The sequence below is a fragment of the Geospiza fortis genome, unplaced genomic scaffold (genome assembly GCF_000277835.1).
Source record: "Geospiza fortis unplaced genomic scaffold, GeoFor_1.0 scaffold41, whole genome shotgun sequence".
Lineage (NCBI taxonomy): Eukaryota > Metazoa > Chordata > Aves > Passeriformes > Thraupidae > Geospiza > Geospiza fortis.
Window position 1 is genome coordinate 4,892,279 of NW_005054299.1, and position 15,400 is coordinate 4,907,678.

Consider the following 15,400-nt stretch of genomic DNA (forward strand, 5'->3'; position numbering starts at 1 on the left):
CACAGATTTGCAGGTGTAGAGCACCTTTTCATGGCCTGTTACAGCTACCTGGCACATTAAGGTTTGTGCTGAAATTCACTTTCACTTGGCACCTCCAGTGCAATACACAGATTCCCTGGAATAAGAACTGACAAAGGGGAAAAACTGCTGCTGTTTGCAACTTTGCCTACAAGGGCCAGCAGGCCAAGAAATGCTGTTCTCATGAGAGTGCCTGGTAAAAATGACAGATTTCTATATTAACTCTCTAGGTCATAAGTACAGTGCAAACTCTGAAAGAGCATTTAAACCAAAGCAGTTGTTAGTAGCTCAAATAATTTTTAATAATTTATCTGTTTTCTGCACTCTTCCTGCTGCATTTCTTTGAATACTTCAGATCTACACATGTCAACTATTATAAACTATAAAGCCTTCTTGTTACAACTAGCTTCAAGCTGAAAACAAAATTAAAATCTCATCCAATAAAACTCTGGTAACAGCAGGCCCACTGTTTTAATGACTAAAATTAAAAGCTTTATTCATATTACAGAGCAGTCGGAGACAAGATGGAGTAAGCATCGTTCTGACAGGCTGCACTAACACAACAGGAGAGAAGCCTCTGCACTAAAAGACTGACAAGTCTGAATCATTAGGGGAATGTTTTTAGAAGTCTGGAGTACAGAACACCACAGCCTGAAGGAATATTGGCTAGTGCAGAGGAAAACAAGGGAGCAGAGAAGTCAAGTGAATCCACTTCTACACAGAAGGTAAACATTAAGCAGAATCCACCTAGGAGACAGTTTGAGGTGAAAATATTTCAGTGAACACTGATTTAAAGCAAACATAAGATACAAAATTCATAGGTTTGCGAAGAAATATTGTACTGGAACTCCTGTAAAAGCAAATCCGATCCAGAAATTCATCCTACTTTATAAACAAGTACCATTTTCATAGTACTTTTAACATGTTCAAGACTTCCTCTACCATATGACTCTACATGTTAAAATATTATAACTACAGCTTTCCTCATGTGATTAATCAAGCACTTATTTCCAGTCTCTAGAAGGATTTCAAGCTGAAATAATGCAAGGTTTAGACCCAGACTGGAAAAAAAATCATTTAATTCATAACTGGAAAAATAATTGCTATTTTAACTAGATAGGCTGAGCCTAACTCTAGTAATTAAAAGGTTGAAATGCAGAAATGGGTACTTGCCCTTATCCCTCCACAGTGTGAAAAAAGTAACCATCAAGTTGAAGTCCATTTAAAAAGCACTAAAGATGATTAATGGGGATGGGAGAAAAAGCCCAAGGACAGGAAAGCAGACATGTATGTGAGAATGAACGCACATGTATGCTCTTACTGACTGCCATGTATCAGTAACAAACTGCCTGAAAAGCAGCAATGACTAACCTCCACATTTTAGTGAAACTGTGCATCAGGCTCACACAGCAAGGCAGAGCTGGAGGCTTGAGTCCATCCATTTGAAGGAGAAGGCCAGGAACACCATACAGAACCAGATATTTCACATAAAAAAAAAGTACTTGAGCTAAAGCCAGGCCACCTAAAAGAAAAAAAAACAACACAACATACCTTAAACAAGTCCTGAGACATTTAAAAAACCTGTTAATACTGATTACCTCCAAACACCAATTATTCCAAGAACTAAGGCAAGCACCATTGCTTGATGGGATACACAACATTTGTCTCTTCACAAGAGACACAGCACACAAGCCCATGCATTTAGGACATTAGGCACATATACAAAATGGTACCCTTATTCCAGCATGAAGGCACAAATATGCATCTGAAGTTCCACTCTCAAAAATCTCTGGACTGTGGGTGTTGACTGCTATGAAAACAAAAAAAACCAACTGACTTATGTTGAGCTAAAAATCAGAATATATCAATATAAGCAATGAACATTTACCACAGGGACAGTAAATTTATCTTTGCAAAAAAAACCCAACCACCCACTCTACACTTGCTGCTCCAGAAGAGCCATAACCAGTGGTTACAGTGGTTATAGCTGCACATTATCCTGACATTCCCACAAACACTCCATGCCCTGTCAGACTGAGTCCCCCGAAAACACCCCCTACCAATACCTTGTGAAGGCTGACCTGGAACAGAGGCTAGACAGATTTAAAAAATAAAGTAGGTATTTATTAAAGGGCCTCAATGGATACACCTTGGGCAGCACAAGAGCCCAGCCAGGGCTACACCCAAGATGGACCCAAAACGGTCACAAAATGGATGACCAGTCACAATGTCTCTCACTTTTACAAATTCTGGTCCATTTGCATCTTGGGGTTAATTGTCCAATTACAGCTTTAGGTTACGAAGTCCCATCCTTCTTGTTTCTCTCTTCAGTCCACATTGTGTATGCTCTTGGGCCTGAGATTTGGGTGGTTGTCCTTGGTCCCAAGCTAGGAAAGGAATTGTTTTGTCTACCTAGTCTGTGAAGAGAGCTTACCATCCCTTAATATGAAGCTCAGAACTGCACACTGTACTAAAGCAGTACAGAATCTGAAAAATATAAAAGCTAAAACCTGCAAGACATCACTATAAGATCCACTTCTGCTGCATCCAAGGCATAGAAAAGTGGAACTCCACTTGGCATAATGCTTAAAACATATTTCAGTTTTTAAACCCACAGACAAGGTCTCCTTAAGGTCCCGTAGCTGCCTTAATTCCAAAGGAGAAATTTCATCAGTGTGCTTGCTCACAACCTTGGGTTATGACACAAACTCCAGCATCTTACACAGATCTGAGATGAAAATCCTACATATTCTCATTATTATTATTATGCATTATAAAGGAAGATGATTCTAAATGTTTTTTGTTGAAAAAAGTAGTATTGACCAATAATTAAAAATACAGTAAAAAGCAGAGGCCTACACCTTTACAGAATTGGTGGGGTCACTCCTCAAAGATCCAATGACTTTGGTGAACTTCTCCATCTGACAGCTGACATACAGAAGTCTCACCACAAAGAAGGGAAACTAAAATTATACTTAAATACAGAAAAAAATTATAAAATGCAATTGCTACATCTCCTTCTACTCCAGTGCTCTGCTTTTGCTCAGTTATATATAGCTAACTTGACTGAAGGACTTTAGACGTTCAACACAATTTTAAAGCCTTCCAGCAGACTGTCCTTGGAGACAAAGTTTTTAATCTGACTGCAGCAGTACAACTCTATGAACATTTAAGTAACCTGTCTTTTTTTTTTTAAGGACGGGGCGGGGGGGGAACATCTCTATTGCATTCTGCTGACTACTGAGTATACTATGGATGACAACCAAAAACGAAACATTAAAAATTTATCTACTGTATAACAACCTAGAGTGAAATTCTGGCACTAATAATGTAAAATGCAAAATTCCTGCTAACCTACACATGGCCAGTATTTTCCTACAACAATACAACATTTTCAGTTTTGATATCATAATCCATGCACACGATAAGAAACAGTTGTGCCATACAAGATAAAAATTGATGTTAGAACAAAATACTGAGACATGAAGCTTATGTTATTTTACTTCAGGGAAACAGGCATCAAGTATTCAATAACATTTTTCCCTGGAGGAAAACAAACAATCAGAAGCACAATTTGGATACTAGCCAATTAACTCCACATTAGATTACTGCTAAATCATCTGTACAGCCAAATTTCTGCTTTAATTCCCTTCTCATTCAGTGTCTCATTTCTTTTCTGACAAATTTCATTGGAGAGCTGAACACTGACACCCACACAAACCACTTATGAAGATCACAGCTGTCTGTGCAGTAGTAAAATCTTTTGGCTGTGCTTGATGGAAAGGTATTTAGAAACAGGCTTCCAGTCTGAGACCCAAAGAAATCAATACATTTGATTTTAAATATAATGGTGAAATATTGAGTTCATGGATACAAAGTCATAATATGCAAGTTGGGGAAAAAAGGCATTTTCACCCTCTCCAATAACACACATCTAGGTTATCATTACTGTAACTAACAGGTAGCTCAGTAGCATTGGCATCTTGAACACAGACATCAAATCATAGTCACACCCAGCACAGGAGCTACTCTGCAAGTGGAAATTCTAAGACTCACAAAAACAGCAACACAAAGGTCCCTATCAAAATACACAGATCAAGTTCTCATTAGTCTTGAGCTCATGCCAGCAGTAGGAAAGTTCTGGCACACTGTGAAAACTAAGGGCAAGATTCACAGCCACACAACAGCTGGGCTGCAGTGGCAACAGGCACAGGCTTCAAACCTTCCTGCATACCTAAGACATTCCAGCTGCTTTGCATTTGCTTCACTCACTTGCACAAAGTAGCCAGAAGCAAACTGCTTCACCTGATTTAGAAGTATGAAATTAACAATCAATCAAATTCATTAACAATATCACATAATTTCTTCTCTAATGTTTGATACAATAATTCCTCCACACACATGAGCATTATTTTAAATTGGAAACAACTCATATCAAATGTGTATTATAACAAAACTAAGAGGAAAAAGTACTGCCAAGATTGTCTTTTCTGCAGAATAAATTAATTCAAAGGATTCAAAGTTGAGATTATTTTTTTTTAACAGAATGCGTTAAGGGATAAAATATCAAGGTAAAGTACCTGATCTTAATCCCATGCATTTCAACAGTCAAGCTGTTTGAAGTCCCAGACTAAAGCAATTTACTTTTATAGAAGTTGGTATTTTCAATTTATCATCTTCCCATCCTTAAAAAATTCTAACCTTTCCTATGCTTTAAAAATTTAAAGACGTTCAAATATTTTCCTTAACCTTAAGTTTACTGCAAAACTGCATTTCCTAAGTGCCATAGAGCTTTGAAACAAAGATCATGACAAATTAGAATATTTACAGGACTTAATTTTATTCTACACATTCTCAAAATTCTGACTGGTGGTTTTTGACAGAAGTTAAGAAATAGAATATTTTCATAAGCAAGCAAGAAAACATTTGCATCCAGGTATTACAAATCACAGTTGCCATTTTTCTGTCCTTAAGCCAACTCCAAAAGTCATGCTCAACCGTAACTTAGAAGGCAATTTTATTATCAGCACAACATCACGACTTTACCCTTTTTGCAGCTACATTGACCCTATGGCATTAGTGATTGGAGATGTTTGTTTCTGTCAAGTACCAGGACAGGTTCCACTAGAAAAGAGATAAATATTCAGTCACATTTCAAAAGGGTTACTGACACATGGCAGAAGTCTAATAGGAAGCAGACATTTATAATAGCTCAGAATTTGGGGCCGTATCATCAAGTTCAAAATATCTCAGCCTTCCAGCAGCACACAAGCAGCAAGAAATATCCTTCTGTGGATGGAGTAGTGGCAGGAAAGTACCACAGTGTTTGTCCTGGAGGCTGCTTATTTTTAGAGGAAGCTGAATGGACATAAAGGTTCCAAAGTGAAATTACTTAAACAGGACTTAACAGAATTGTCAAGGGACTCCCAGTCAATGCATAGACAGGTCTTCCAAGTTAAAGTAAACCAGAAGGCTTTTCAAGCACACACATGCTTTAAAGACACCTACCATGAATACTCCCAAGGACTCAGAAACTAGTGGAAGGAATGCCCATGGCAAAGGGGTTAGAATTAGATGATCTTTAAGGTCCCATCCAACCCAAACCATTAGATGAAAACATCTACTGTAAGCATTATGTTCAATAGTAAATACATGCAGGAAAAGGCTCTCTAAATAAACCAAGAGTCATCACATTGCACTGTTTTTCACTGGGATAGATTTAATTTTCTTCACAGTGGCCAGTGTGGGGCTGTGTTTTGGATTTGTGCAGAAAACATGCTTCGTGTGTTGATGAAAGCAGAGAGATGCTTTTGTTACTACAGGATTTAGAAGCCAAGGTCTTTTCTGCTCCTCGCTCTCCACCAGTGAGGAGGCTGAGGGTGCCCAAGGGGCTTGGAGGAGACACAGCCAGGACAACTGACCCCAACTGACCCAAGGGGTATCCCATACCATACACTCATGCTTAACATATAAAGCTGGGGGAATAAGAAAGGGGGGATGTTCAGAGTGATGGCATTTGTCTCCCACAGTAACCATTGTGCATGAAGGAGCCCAGCTTCCCTGGAGCAGATCCAACACCTGCCTGTCCAGAGAAGTGAGGCATTAATTCCTTGTTTTGCTTTGCTTGCGCATGCAGCATTTTATTTGCCTATTAAACTGTCCTTATCTCAATCCATAAATGCTCAGTTTTATTCTTCCAATTCTCTTCTCACCTCTCCAAGAAAAGAAAAGGAGTGGGCAGCTGTGTGTTCAGTTTCTAGCTGGGATTAAGCCACAATATGTATGAGTAAAAAGAAAAGTAGTCATAGAAGTAGGTTAACTACCAATAGGATCTTAAAGTTTAGCCTACAGGAAAGATTAGAAAAAGAAAACACACACATGAACACTTCTTTCTACAAAACAGGGAAAAACTTAATATTCTAGGAAAAAAAAATCAAAGTTTTCTGATTTGTGTATATATTTCAAGTTTTCAAACAGACCTCAAGATGCCAAATATTTCATCAATTTCTCCTTATCATTATCTTCCAGGATGGAAAAAATCTCCAACTCCTCTTAGTATTTCACTACTACTTAGATGAACAGATCCTCTGATTTCAATAGCAAAATGCTGTATGCTTCTGAAGATGCACTTAGAAATCCACTTCCTATCTGTGGATTTATCATAAAAAACTGCAAACACATCAAAACCAGTACCCTACATCCAATTTACACAGACTAGTCTGTAGGTCTCAGTGTCAAAGAAGAACACATGTAACATTTCTTCTTCTAACAAATTAAAACATGGGATCAGCAACTACAGATTAAGCCACGTGGCTCCACCTTTGAACAGATCATATTCTAGACTGACTTACATGCCACTCATATGAAAATATCCTTTTGAAGTAGTAGAGCCTAGTTAATAATTAAAATAGTGATAGCTAATTGACACTACCTTGTGCCTGCTTCACTGGAACAAAAGGACCGCACCTGGGTAGGAAAGATAGATGAAACCCACAGGGAATTCACAACATTGCATCAGGTGTGTACATCCCAGATGTACATCTATACATCACACACCTCTGGCAAAGCACAGATTCCTAGCAAAATATATTTTCACAACTACAGGAGCTATTAAGATGAATCCAGTGCAGCAATTATATTCAACAACATATTTTCATACACATTTCTGTCTTCCATCATTCCCTGCACCTTGCCAGATGGATGTGAAGCTCTGCTCAGATGAGCAGGGATAAAGGGATGGTGCTGAATCACCAGAATAAATGTGAAGGCTCATCAGGGAAATACAGGCAGTGTTTCTTCCAACATCTGCATTTTTAGAATCAGACTTAACACACAAATGACCTAGCAACACACATTTCAGTTTCTATACAATAGAATGTAACCTCAGCAGAGTGAATTTTACCATTGATAGTCTATGTTGTCATAGCAAAGAAAAAAAAAAAGAATCACTTGTTTCAATTTGAGCTCTTTCAACCAATGCTATTAAGCTCCCCATTACCACATGTCAGTGAATTTGTCATTCAGCTGCAGAAGCTTGAAGAACAGACATTGAAAAGGTTCACCAATCTACCTGTCTTTTACTCATTTCTTTTCTCTTGCTTCATTACGTAGTATATCCAAAAATTACTCTGTAGAACAGATGAACCTCTGCCTGGCACAGTGTAGCTATTGTTCTGGTATGCTGCAATTCATCAGGATACTGGATTACTGGAATTCATAGTGGCTTTTATTCTTGGTGCCTGCAAATCTACATTTTACACTGTAAAATGTAAAGGCAGAGAATTATTCCAAATTAATGTTAAAACTGAGAAGAATGAACTATCATGGCTTCCATTAACATGGAATACGAATCTTCCTGCTGTGTCATTAATTCTGAAAACACCCAATTCTTTCAGCCAATCTGACTGATGCTACCAGAACGAGATGCAGCACCAACACAAAACCACAGAATTGCTATAAACACTGCATTTGATAGTCATCATTAAAAAAGCACAAATGCCCTGATATTGCTCAGTATGTCAACAGCTAACTATCCATAGACACAAACATTCGTGAACAGAGACACAATGATTTGTGGATTCTGGAAAATGCTCACATTCTCCAAACAATGGCTTCCTGGGACCAGTAAATAAAAGTTCTGTGATTGCACAGATGGCATCTTTGAATTAATTCTGTGTTCAAACATTCACATCCCTTCCACAAACTGAAGGATCATACATATATAGCAAGCAAGGTATATAGATGGACACAGCCCCATCATATTCTGGATTCTGTTCTGGATGTGGGACCTAATATTTGGTTACTGAAAAGCTATATTGCACCACTTGGTATGTTGCTGCTTCTAGAAACTCATTTGCCTCTGATTCCATCCACACAAGAGAAAATACTTCTCCTACTGCTGGGTAGCATTCTCCTACTATTTTTTAACTTTATATACCTGTGTGCCTTTAGCAATGTTAGTTTAGGTCACTTTAGCATTTCTGCTCTACATGGCCATAAATGGCACTGTTATATACTAGCATTTTTTAACAAGCATTGTAACTCAGGATTTAGTTTTGGGGTATTTTTTTATTTCTTGGTTGTCTCACCTTACAGGAACACTACCCAGTGATGCAGAACACACTGCAGCTTCACAGTCATGAGGAGTAGAGTGACATTGCCCTTAGGTGCTGAGAGCAAAACCTCACAGCAGTGTTGTCCTGCCTGCACTTCTGGCATTTACTGCCCATTGTTCAAAGTTATCCCAGAAAAAAAATGCAGTAGCAGATATAAGCTCCCTAATTAGAGGTGAGTGCACAACAGCCTCACAGCCCTTCCCTTAAGTTTACCAGGCTATCAGGGCAGCCAGGTAAACTTAAAAAACAGTGTAAATAGAGGTTCATGCTGTTTTGAAACTGCTGCAGTCAAACAGGACACCCAAAATGAGCAAACCCCATCAGTGCAGAAAGGCTTACATACCATGGATAATCCTCCTGAGTCAACAGCAAGCTGCTTCCTTGGTCTTAAGACTCAGTTATCTGATAAAATTAGTTCCAATAAAACAGCATGCAAAGTAACAGAGGACTGGTGTAGAAGCATGCTAAGATCCATAAGGGTCCAGGGAGACTTAATAGTAAATTATTACCAGTACCCATACTCATATATTGGTAGCTCCCTAAAGCAAGTCACAACAGTGGCCTATCACTGATTTGTGTCTAAGGAAACCTATATAATCATGGTGATAAAACATGCAGAGAAAACAGTAACTGACCAACTTCTAGCTCAAAATCTCATTTCTAGTATATTTTAAACACCTGCCTACATTACTACAACAACAGAGCTCAGTAAGAATAGGACTACACTTTGAGTACACGTCTCCTAAAGGCAGGGTCTCCACAGGCAGCTTGTTAAATACAGTCATTTAATTTGACATCAGGCATCCTAATAGTCCAAACTTGCTCTAACAGTGGCTTTCATCTCCTGTTGCTTTGAGGTATTTTCACCTCTTCTAACCCTCTGTTCAAAATGCATTTTAATTTTTAGGATAATACACTTTATTTCATCAAATAAATACACAGACAACTTAGCTGTTGTCTTTAACATAACTCTCTCCTCTCCCTATAAAATCAACACTGGTAGTCTTGAAGGGAGGGAGGAATACATCAGTAGCACCACTGCTGGAATATTTCATCCCTCATTCTGGAGCCTTCCCTGCATTATCAAGTGGCCAGCTTTTTGTAACACACACAAGCACAAGGAGCTAACAAATTTAACTCATCAATGAACTGATGTTTAGAATAGAAAATGAAAACTCAGAACCCCCTTTCTAAACAGTGACTGAGTGAGGAGTAGAACAACAAACCACTGAGGCATACCTCTCCCTTTCTTGCTCTCCATCTGCCCTTGCCCTTTTTTAGATATAAAAATTATATACTAAAACATGTATCAAGTGTGTATGTATGCACACAGGGGTACACAGAGAGTGCTCACATTGCCCTCTGCTGACCAGAGCCCAGTGCAGTCCAAGTGCTCTCCAACACATACGCACACAGACTGTGGTGGCACAGGTGAGCTCCATACCAGTCTGTGTATCAATCCTTGGTGCAAGAGACACCTCCTGCAAGGCAGAAATCGCCAAGGCTTTTTCAGAAACCAGTTTTCAAATCTGGGGTTTCTTTGCTTTTCTTCTTCCTACCTGGTGATACAGCTTGGGAAGTGGGGTCAGGAATCAAATTAACCACATATGCCAGTTGTTTACATACCATCAGCTAAAGCTTTTGCTGATTTACACTGTATTTGTCAGCTTTCTTTTTCCTCACAGTTGGGCATTTTAATGAAACACCAGGGAGCTGCAGACAAGGTAGAAGTGGGGGAAGCCAAGCAGGAAAACAGAACTGAGAGGCACTGACTACTACTTTCAGGTTACCTTATTTGCAAGTCCTTCCCTCTACTATTTTTACAAGTTCTGTCCTTTTACTTTTCAATGTGAATGCACAGAAACCTCAATCAGAAGGAGATAAAAATAATTCTTAACATCTCCCCTTCTTCATCCCCACAATAAATAAACTCCTTTTAAATGTCCACTTCTACCACTTGAGGGGGAAAATCACCTTAGACCAAAGTTTAGAGACATACTCTAGACTGGAAAAAGTACAGAATATTTTTTAATTTAGGACGCAGCTCAATAAGTTCAACTAAGCTCATGGAGAATCCACATGTTATATTAAGAGTCCATAGACCACCTTTCTGATAGTGGCTGGCTGTAATGCACAACATTTAAGTGCCTACAAGTGGACATTAAAGAGATGCAAACTAGGGTTCTTGAAGTGGGGGAAGAAGAAAGATTTCTGCTATTGTTTCTATACTCACCCAAGGCCCAGTAAGATGCAGATTCCAAAGGCAGAGCACTACTGTAGAGAGCATGGATATACATGAGGTGAATCATCAGCTCAGCCAGGAACCACCAAAAGAAAATACGAATTATGCCCACAGTTAAGATGATCAGATTGGTCTTCACACTGAAAGCTTCTTGTCTCCTCATCTAAAGAAGAAATCCAAAGAGGTTACCTTGCTCAAAATTGACCATTTTACTCAAATACTTATCCTGGGAACTTATGACTACACCATTTTGAAATTCCTCACACACTCTCAAGGGAGACTGGTCTCTCTGTTCTCAATCTCAGTAAGCAGTAGGAACCAACAAGAAGCCAAATGTGTATGCACATTGCACCTAACTGCTGTAAAAAAGGCCAACTATTGTTAACCTGAACAGAATCCAGACATGAGACTTTAACCTCTGCAACTTGTCCTCTGGAGATTATATTAAAAGATTAAAGAAACTACAGCTAGGAAGAAAAAGGTTTTCCAAGCAGCAGCCCTTCCAAACAGGAACAATAACTGCTTACTCTTAAAATACCTCCAACTTCTCCCTACTGCAGAGAATCGATGACTTGAGGACAGTTCTTAATTTTCCTCCCATAGCATTGCCAAAGTCAGCAAGATCTACAGAATGTGCTGAGAAAATGGAAGTGCAAGTTAAATATCCAATAAGGCAAAGTTTGCAGTCGACAGGCTTCTCAAGAGGCTCCAAACTCTTAGAGACTGCTAACTGCAGTAAACACATTGGCATATTATTATTGAACCACCTTTCCACAACAAAAGAGAACAGAATCAAAAACCAGGAACATAGGATTGCCTAAAAATGCGGTCATGTGTTATACATCCATTATTGTGTGCAACATTTTCTTCTCCAGTCTCTAACTGGCCACCAAAAATGCACATACAAGAGAAGTAACCAACTCATCTGCACAGGCCCTCAGTCCCAAGCACAGTACAGTTAACACGCACACTCATTTGGAGGGCTACTTTGTATCAGCTACCTGACAATGTGAAAGCTTGGAGACTACCATTTTATCACAGGGATTTGCACAACAGGCCTTCAAACCCATGTCTAGAACTGCTGTGCCTTGCTTCAACCCAGCAATTCCACATGGCCAGTGACAAAGTGACAGCGTCTCATTTTTGCCTGGCAGTGGATGCCAATTGCCAGAACTGCTATTACACTCTTTGGGTCATACAGCAGTTCACTGTCTCCAGCTCCAGAATTTCTGCTTTCCAGTGAGCTCAGCAGGAGCCCTCATCCCAGGCTCAGCTTCAGTTAAGGGGTTCTGAGAGTGGTCTCTTACAAGAGCATCAATAAATATTCTCTTTGCATTGTGCATTTTGAATCAACTGCTGGGCACTGCATCCTTTTAGACGCTTTTCTGATCTCATCTGCCAAGGTAATACCCTCTGCTCAGGTAAAAGCTCTGACAATACCCTTCAGCAAACACATTAGGGTTGTTCAGTCTGTTCCATCTTCTTCATGGATTTAACCACACATATCTGTACATATTTAAGGAGCACCTTCTGCAAATACAGACATATTATTCTCAATCTTTCTTTTTCTTCTTACACCAAGAATACATGTGCTCTTTGCATAGTTCTTTGCTGAGCCGTATGAGGCGAGCCAAGTTTCAAAGCAAGGCTCCCCCAGTTTTTCCTATCAGCTATGCCCAAGCTGTTTTCAGCTCAGAGTCTCATAGGTCTTCTGAAACCATCCTTTGAAAGAAAGTACAACTATCCCTCTCCTGGTGTACAAGGATTTAGTTGGAATTTAACACACTTCAGAACCTACAAAACAAGACTTAGTAAAAAAATACTACCTCAGTTTCTATGCAAGTCTATGTGGACTTCTCCCACAATATCCAGCCCAAGATAACAACATTTCACCTTCCATCTTCCAAAGCAAGTGAAAACAAATGAGCATAGGACTTTTCACTCAAGGATCCACTGGAATCTGGAATTTCACTTCCATAAAACCCAGTATTTGCTTTGGCTTCAACAGAAAATTCCCAAATATAAACAGAGCCCAAACAATCCCTGGACTTCTATGCATAAACTGAAAAAGCAGTTTTATGGTTTGAAATGTTCACTAATCTACTTTGACACAATAATTTTAACTGTAGACATAACAGGTTGTGATACCACTTCTTACTTACTTAGAATGTAAGAAAATATGGAAAGCAATAAAGGATGAAAACGTGGACTTTTCCCATCATGTAAAAAGCAGGCTTGAAAAGAAACCTGCAAGGGACTAAGAAAAGCATTCAGTACAGTTTGTAGGTCTTATATTTTAGACAAGCTCCTCAGTTGAAGCAAAGTGCTCCTAGTAAGTCATCAGCTGTTTTCACATCAATGTGACGAGAAACTGGAGTTTTCAGGAATTCCCAATATAATCTATCAGCTTTCTGTGGCTCTGAAATCCGTTTCAGAGTTAATAGCAAGCTTATGCTGAAAACATTAGTTTTATTTCACTTGATGAAGAAGAAAACAAAAAAACAGTCCAGAAGCTGCATGCTAAAATTATGAACACTCTCCAAATGTAACAAAGCATGTCACTGGCTCCCTGGTTGAAGGGATGAATCTGATGTCAGACAAGAGCATCCTGTGAAGCAGAAGAACTTGGGGAGACAGGTTTATGTTAAAAGCTGATATCCAGGACATTAAAAAAGTTCTCATGATTACTCAAAATTGTAACATTCCCATAGTATTATTCTTTGATTTTATAATTATGTGGAAGACAGCTTTAGACACCCAAACAACAACCAGTTACCTGCTTACTGAATTCATCAAAATTGACGAGGGGTCCATTGTGGAATGTAGGGTAGTAAAACACATATGCCAGCATCCAGGGGAAGGAGTGGGATGACTTCTGGCTAGGTGCATGCCAGCAGTACTCCAGGCTGAAGCTAGTGCAGAACAGACAGCGGACAGACACCGTGAAGAGCAGCAGATAATACTCATTTTCAGTGTCATACCACCTTCTCTGCAAAACAAAACAGAGCCAGATCATGATGGTGCAATGCTGTGTTTTCTCTATGGCAAGACAGCAATGTCTAACTCAGATCTCAGCTTTTGGGGTCAGCAGCAGCAGGAAGAAACTAAAGCCAATAGCAGCGGGAATGAGAACCTAAAGTGAACAGCACTAAACACATGAACAACAAGCACTGGCTTCTGGTGGAGAAAGGTCCTCCAGAGCTACAGCATAAAGAGACAACAGCTTGATTTCAGAAACATGTCAGGCTGTGAACTACCAGGACAGCAGGAGAGCTCTTCTCACATAAATGAAACATTATCTACCTCAGATATAGTCCAGTACTACAATATTCAAACCAGCTGCAACACAATTAATAGCCAAGGGACTACTAGGGCGGAAGCTAGATGTAAAGAGAATCAGTTACTCCTGAGAAAACTTCAGGCTGGAAAAAATGTTACTGAGCATTTATTGACTCCTTGACACTTATTATCACACATGTTGCAAACAAAAAAATCAATCATGGCAAAAAACTTGGAAACATCAGCAAATGTAGCTTGGCTGACTAACAATTTGTATTGCAGTGGGCCCCCTCCTCAGCAGAGCAAATCACAAAACTGACCACACCACATAAAGAGATTCTACACACTCATTCCCCCTCCCCTTCAACATCAGGGCAACAACCCTTATAACAAATGTCCTGTTTTTCCCATTGGTCCAATAAAATACAACAGGACACTTCCTCACAACTGGTCAACAGTTTTTCCATACCTGTACTACCCAGAAAAAGCCACTAGGCAAAGAGCAAAACTGAGCTTGTTTACAGCTAATTGATGCAAGTAACTCATTTGGTACAACTCAGACTGTAGGAGAAAGTCTCCTTTCCTGCAGAAGTCACAGTCACCAATAAGTACAGGCAAGCTTAACTGAGTAACTCCTGGATACAAACCCAAAACCCAGCACCTTAAATTGGCATGATTAGAGTTCCAATGAAATGTGTTTAATAGAGCACTAGTGAAGTATTATCATACTCCAGCTCTACTGAACACCACTTACACATTAAGGGACACACTTTTATTCCAGTGCACTGGCCACCATGATAGAGAAATGTGACTTTATCTGAAGAAGCTCCAGCATGAGTCACTGCAGTGCTACTGCTTAGGATTCCTCAGACCAACTCCTGCTTATATCAACTGAAGGGATAGTATGCTGCCATAGAGATGGATGCTATTATAGACAACCATTACCATAATTAATTTGATGCTTAATTAGTCCTTCTCACATTACCTTGGTTTCTTCCACAGCTGGTATGCGTAAAGTGGCCAGAAGGATAAGGGAGCACAACCATGTCAGGAGTGACAGCTGAAATTGAGCCACAGCAAAGCAAATTGCTGCATGTAACAAAATGACAGCAAAGCCCTTGATTCCCAGTAACAACCAGCAGGCAGCCATTCCATAAACCATCAAGCACCATGGTTTATACTGTCAGAAAAAGAAAAGTTAACAATCTTTTAGTTTAATTATTTCTAAAGAAAAAAGGCACTCAAT

The 15,400-nt window shown here is 39.4% G+C and overlaps 1 protein-coding gene across 1 annotated transcript in view; it reads right to left on the reverse strand.

Annotated features, from left to right (window-relative positions):
• The window catches only part of HHAT (hedgehog acyltransferase), a 148,565-nt gene that overhangs the window by 127,882 nt on the left and 5,283 nt on the right, over positions 1 to 15,400 (reverse strand). The window contains exons 6-9 of the mRNA XM_014308003.2: positions 15,140 to 15,334; positions 13,652 to 13,864; positions 10,867 to 11,038; positions 1,390 to 1,540 (exon numbers count right to left, since the gene is read on the reverse strand). Coding sequence (XP_014163478.1) covers positions 1,390 to 1,540; positions 10,867 to 11,038; positions 13,652 to 13,864; positions 15,140 to 15,334 — 731 coding nt within the window. The remainder of the gene's footprint in view (positions 1 to 1,389; positions 1,541 to 10,866; positions 11,039 to 13,651; positions 13,865 to 15,139; positions 15,335 to 15,400) is intronic.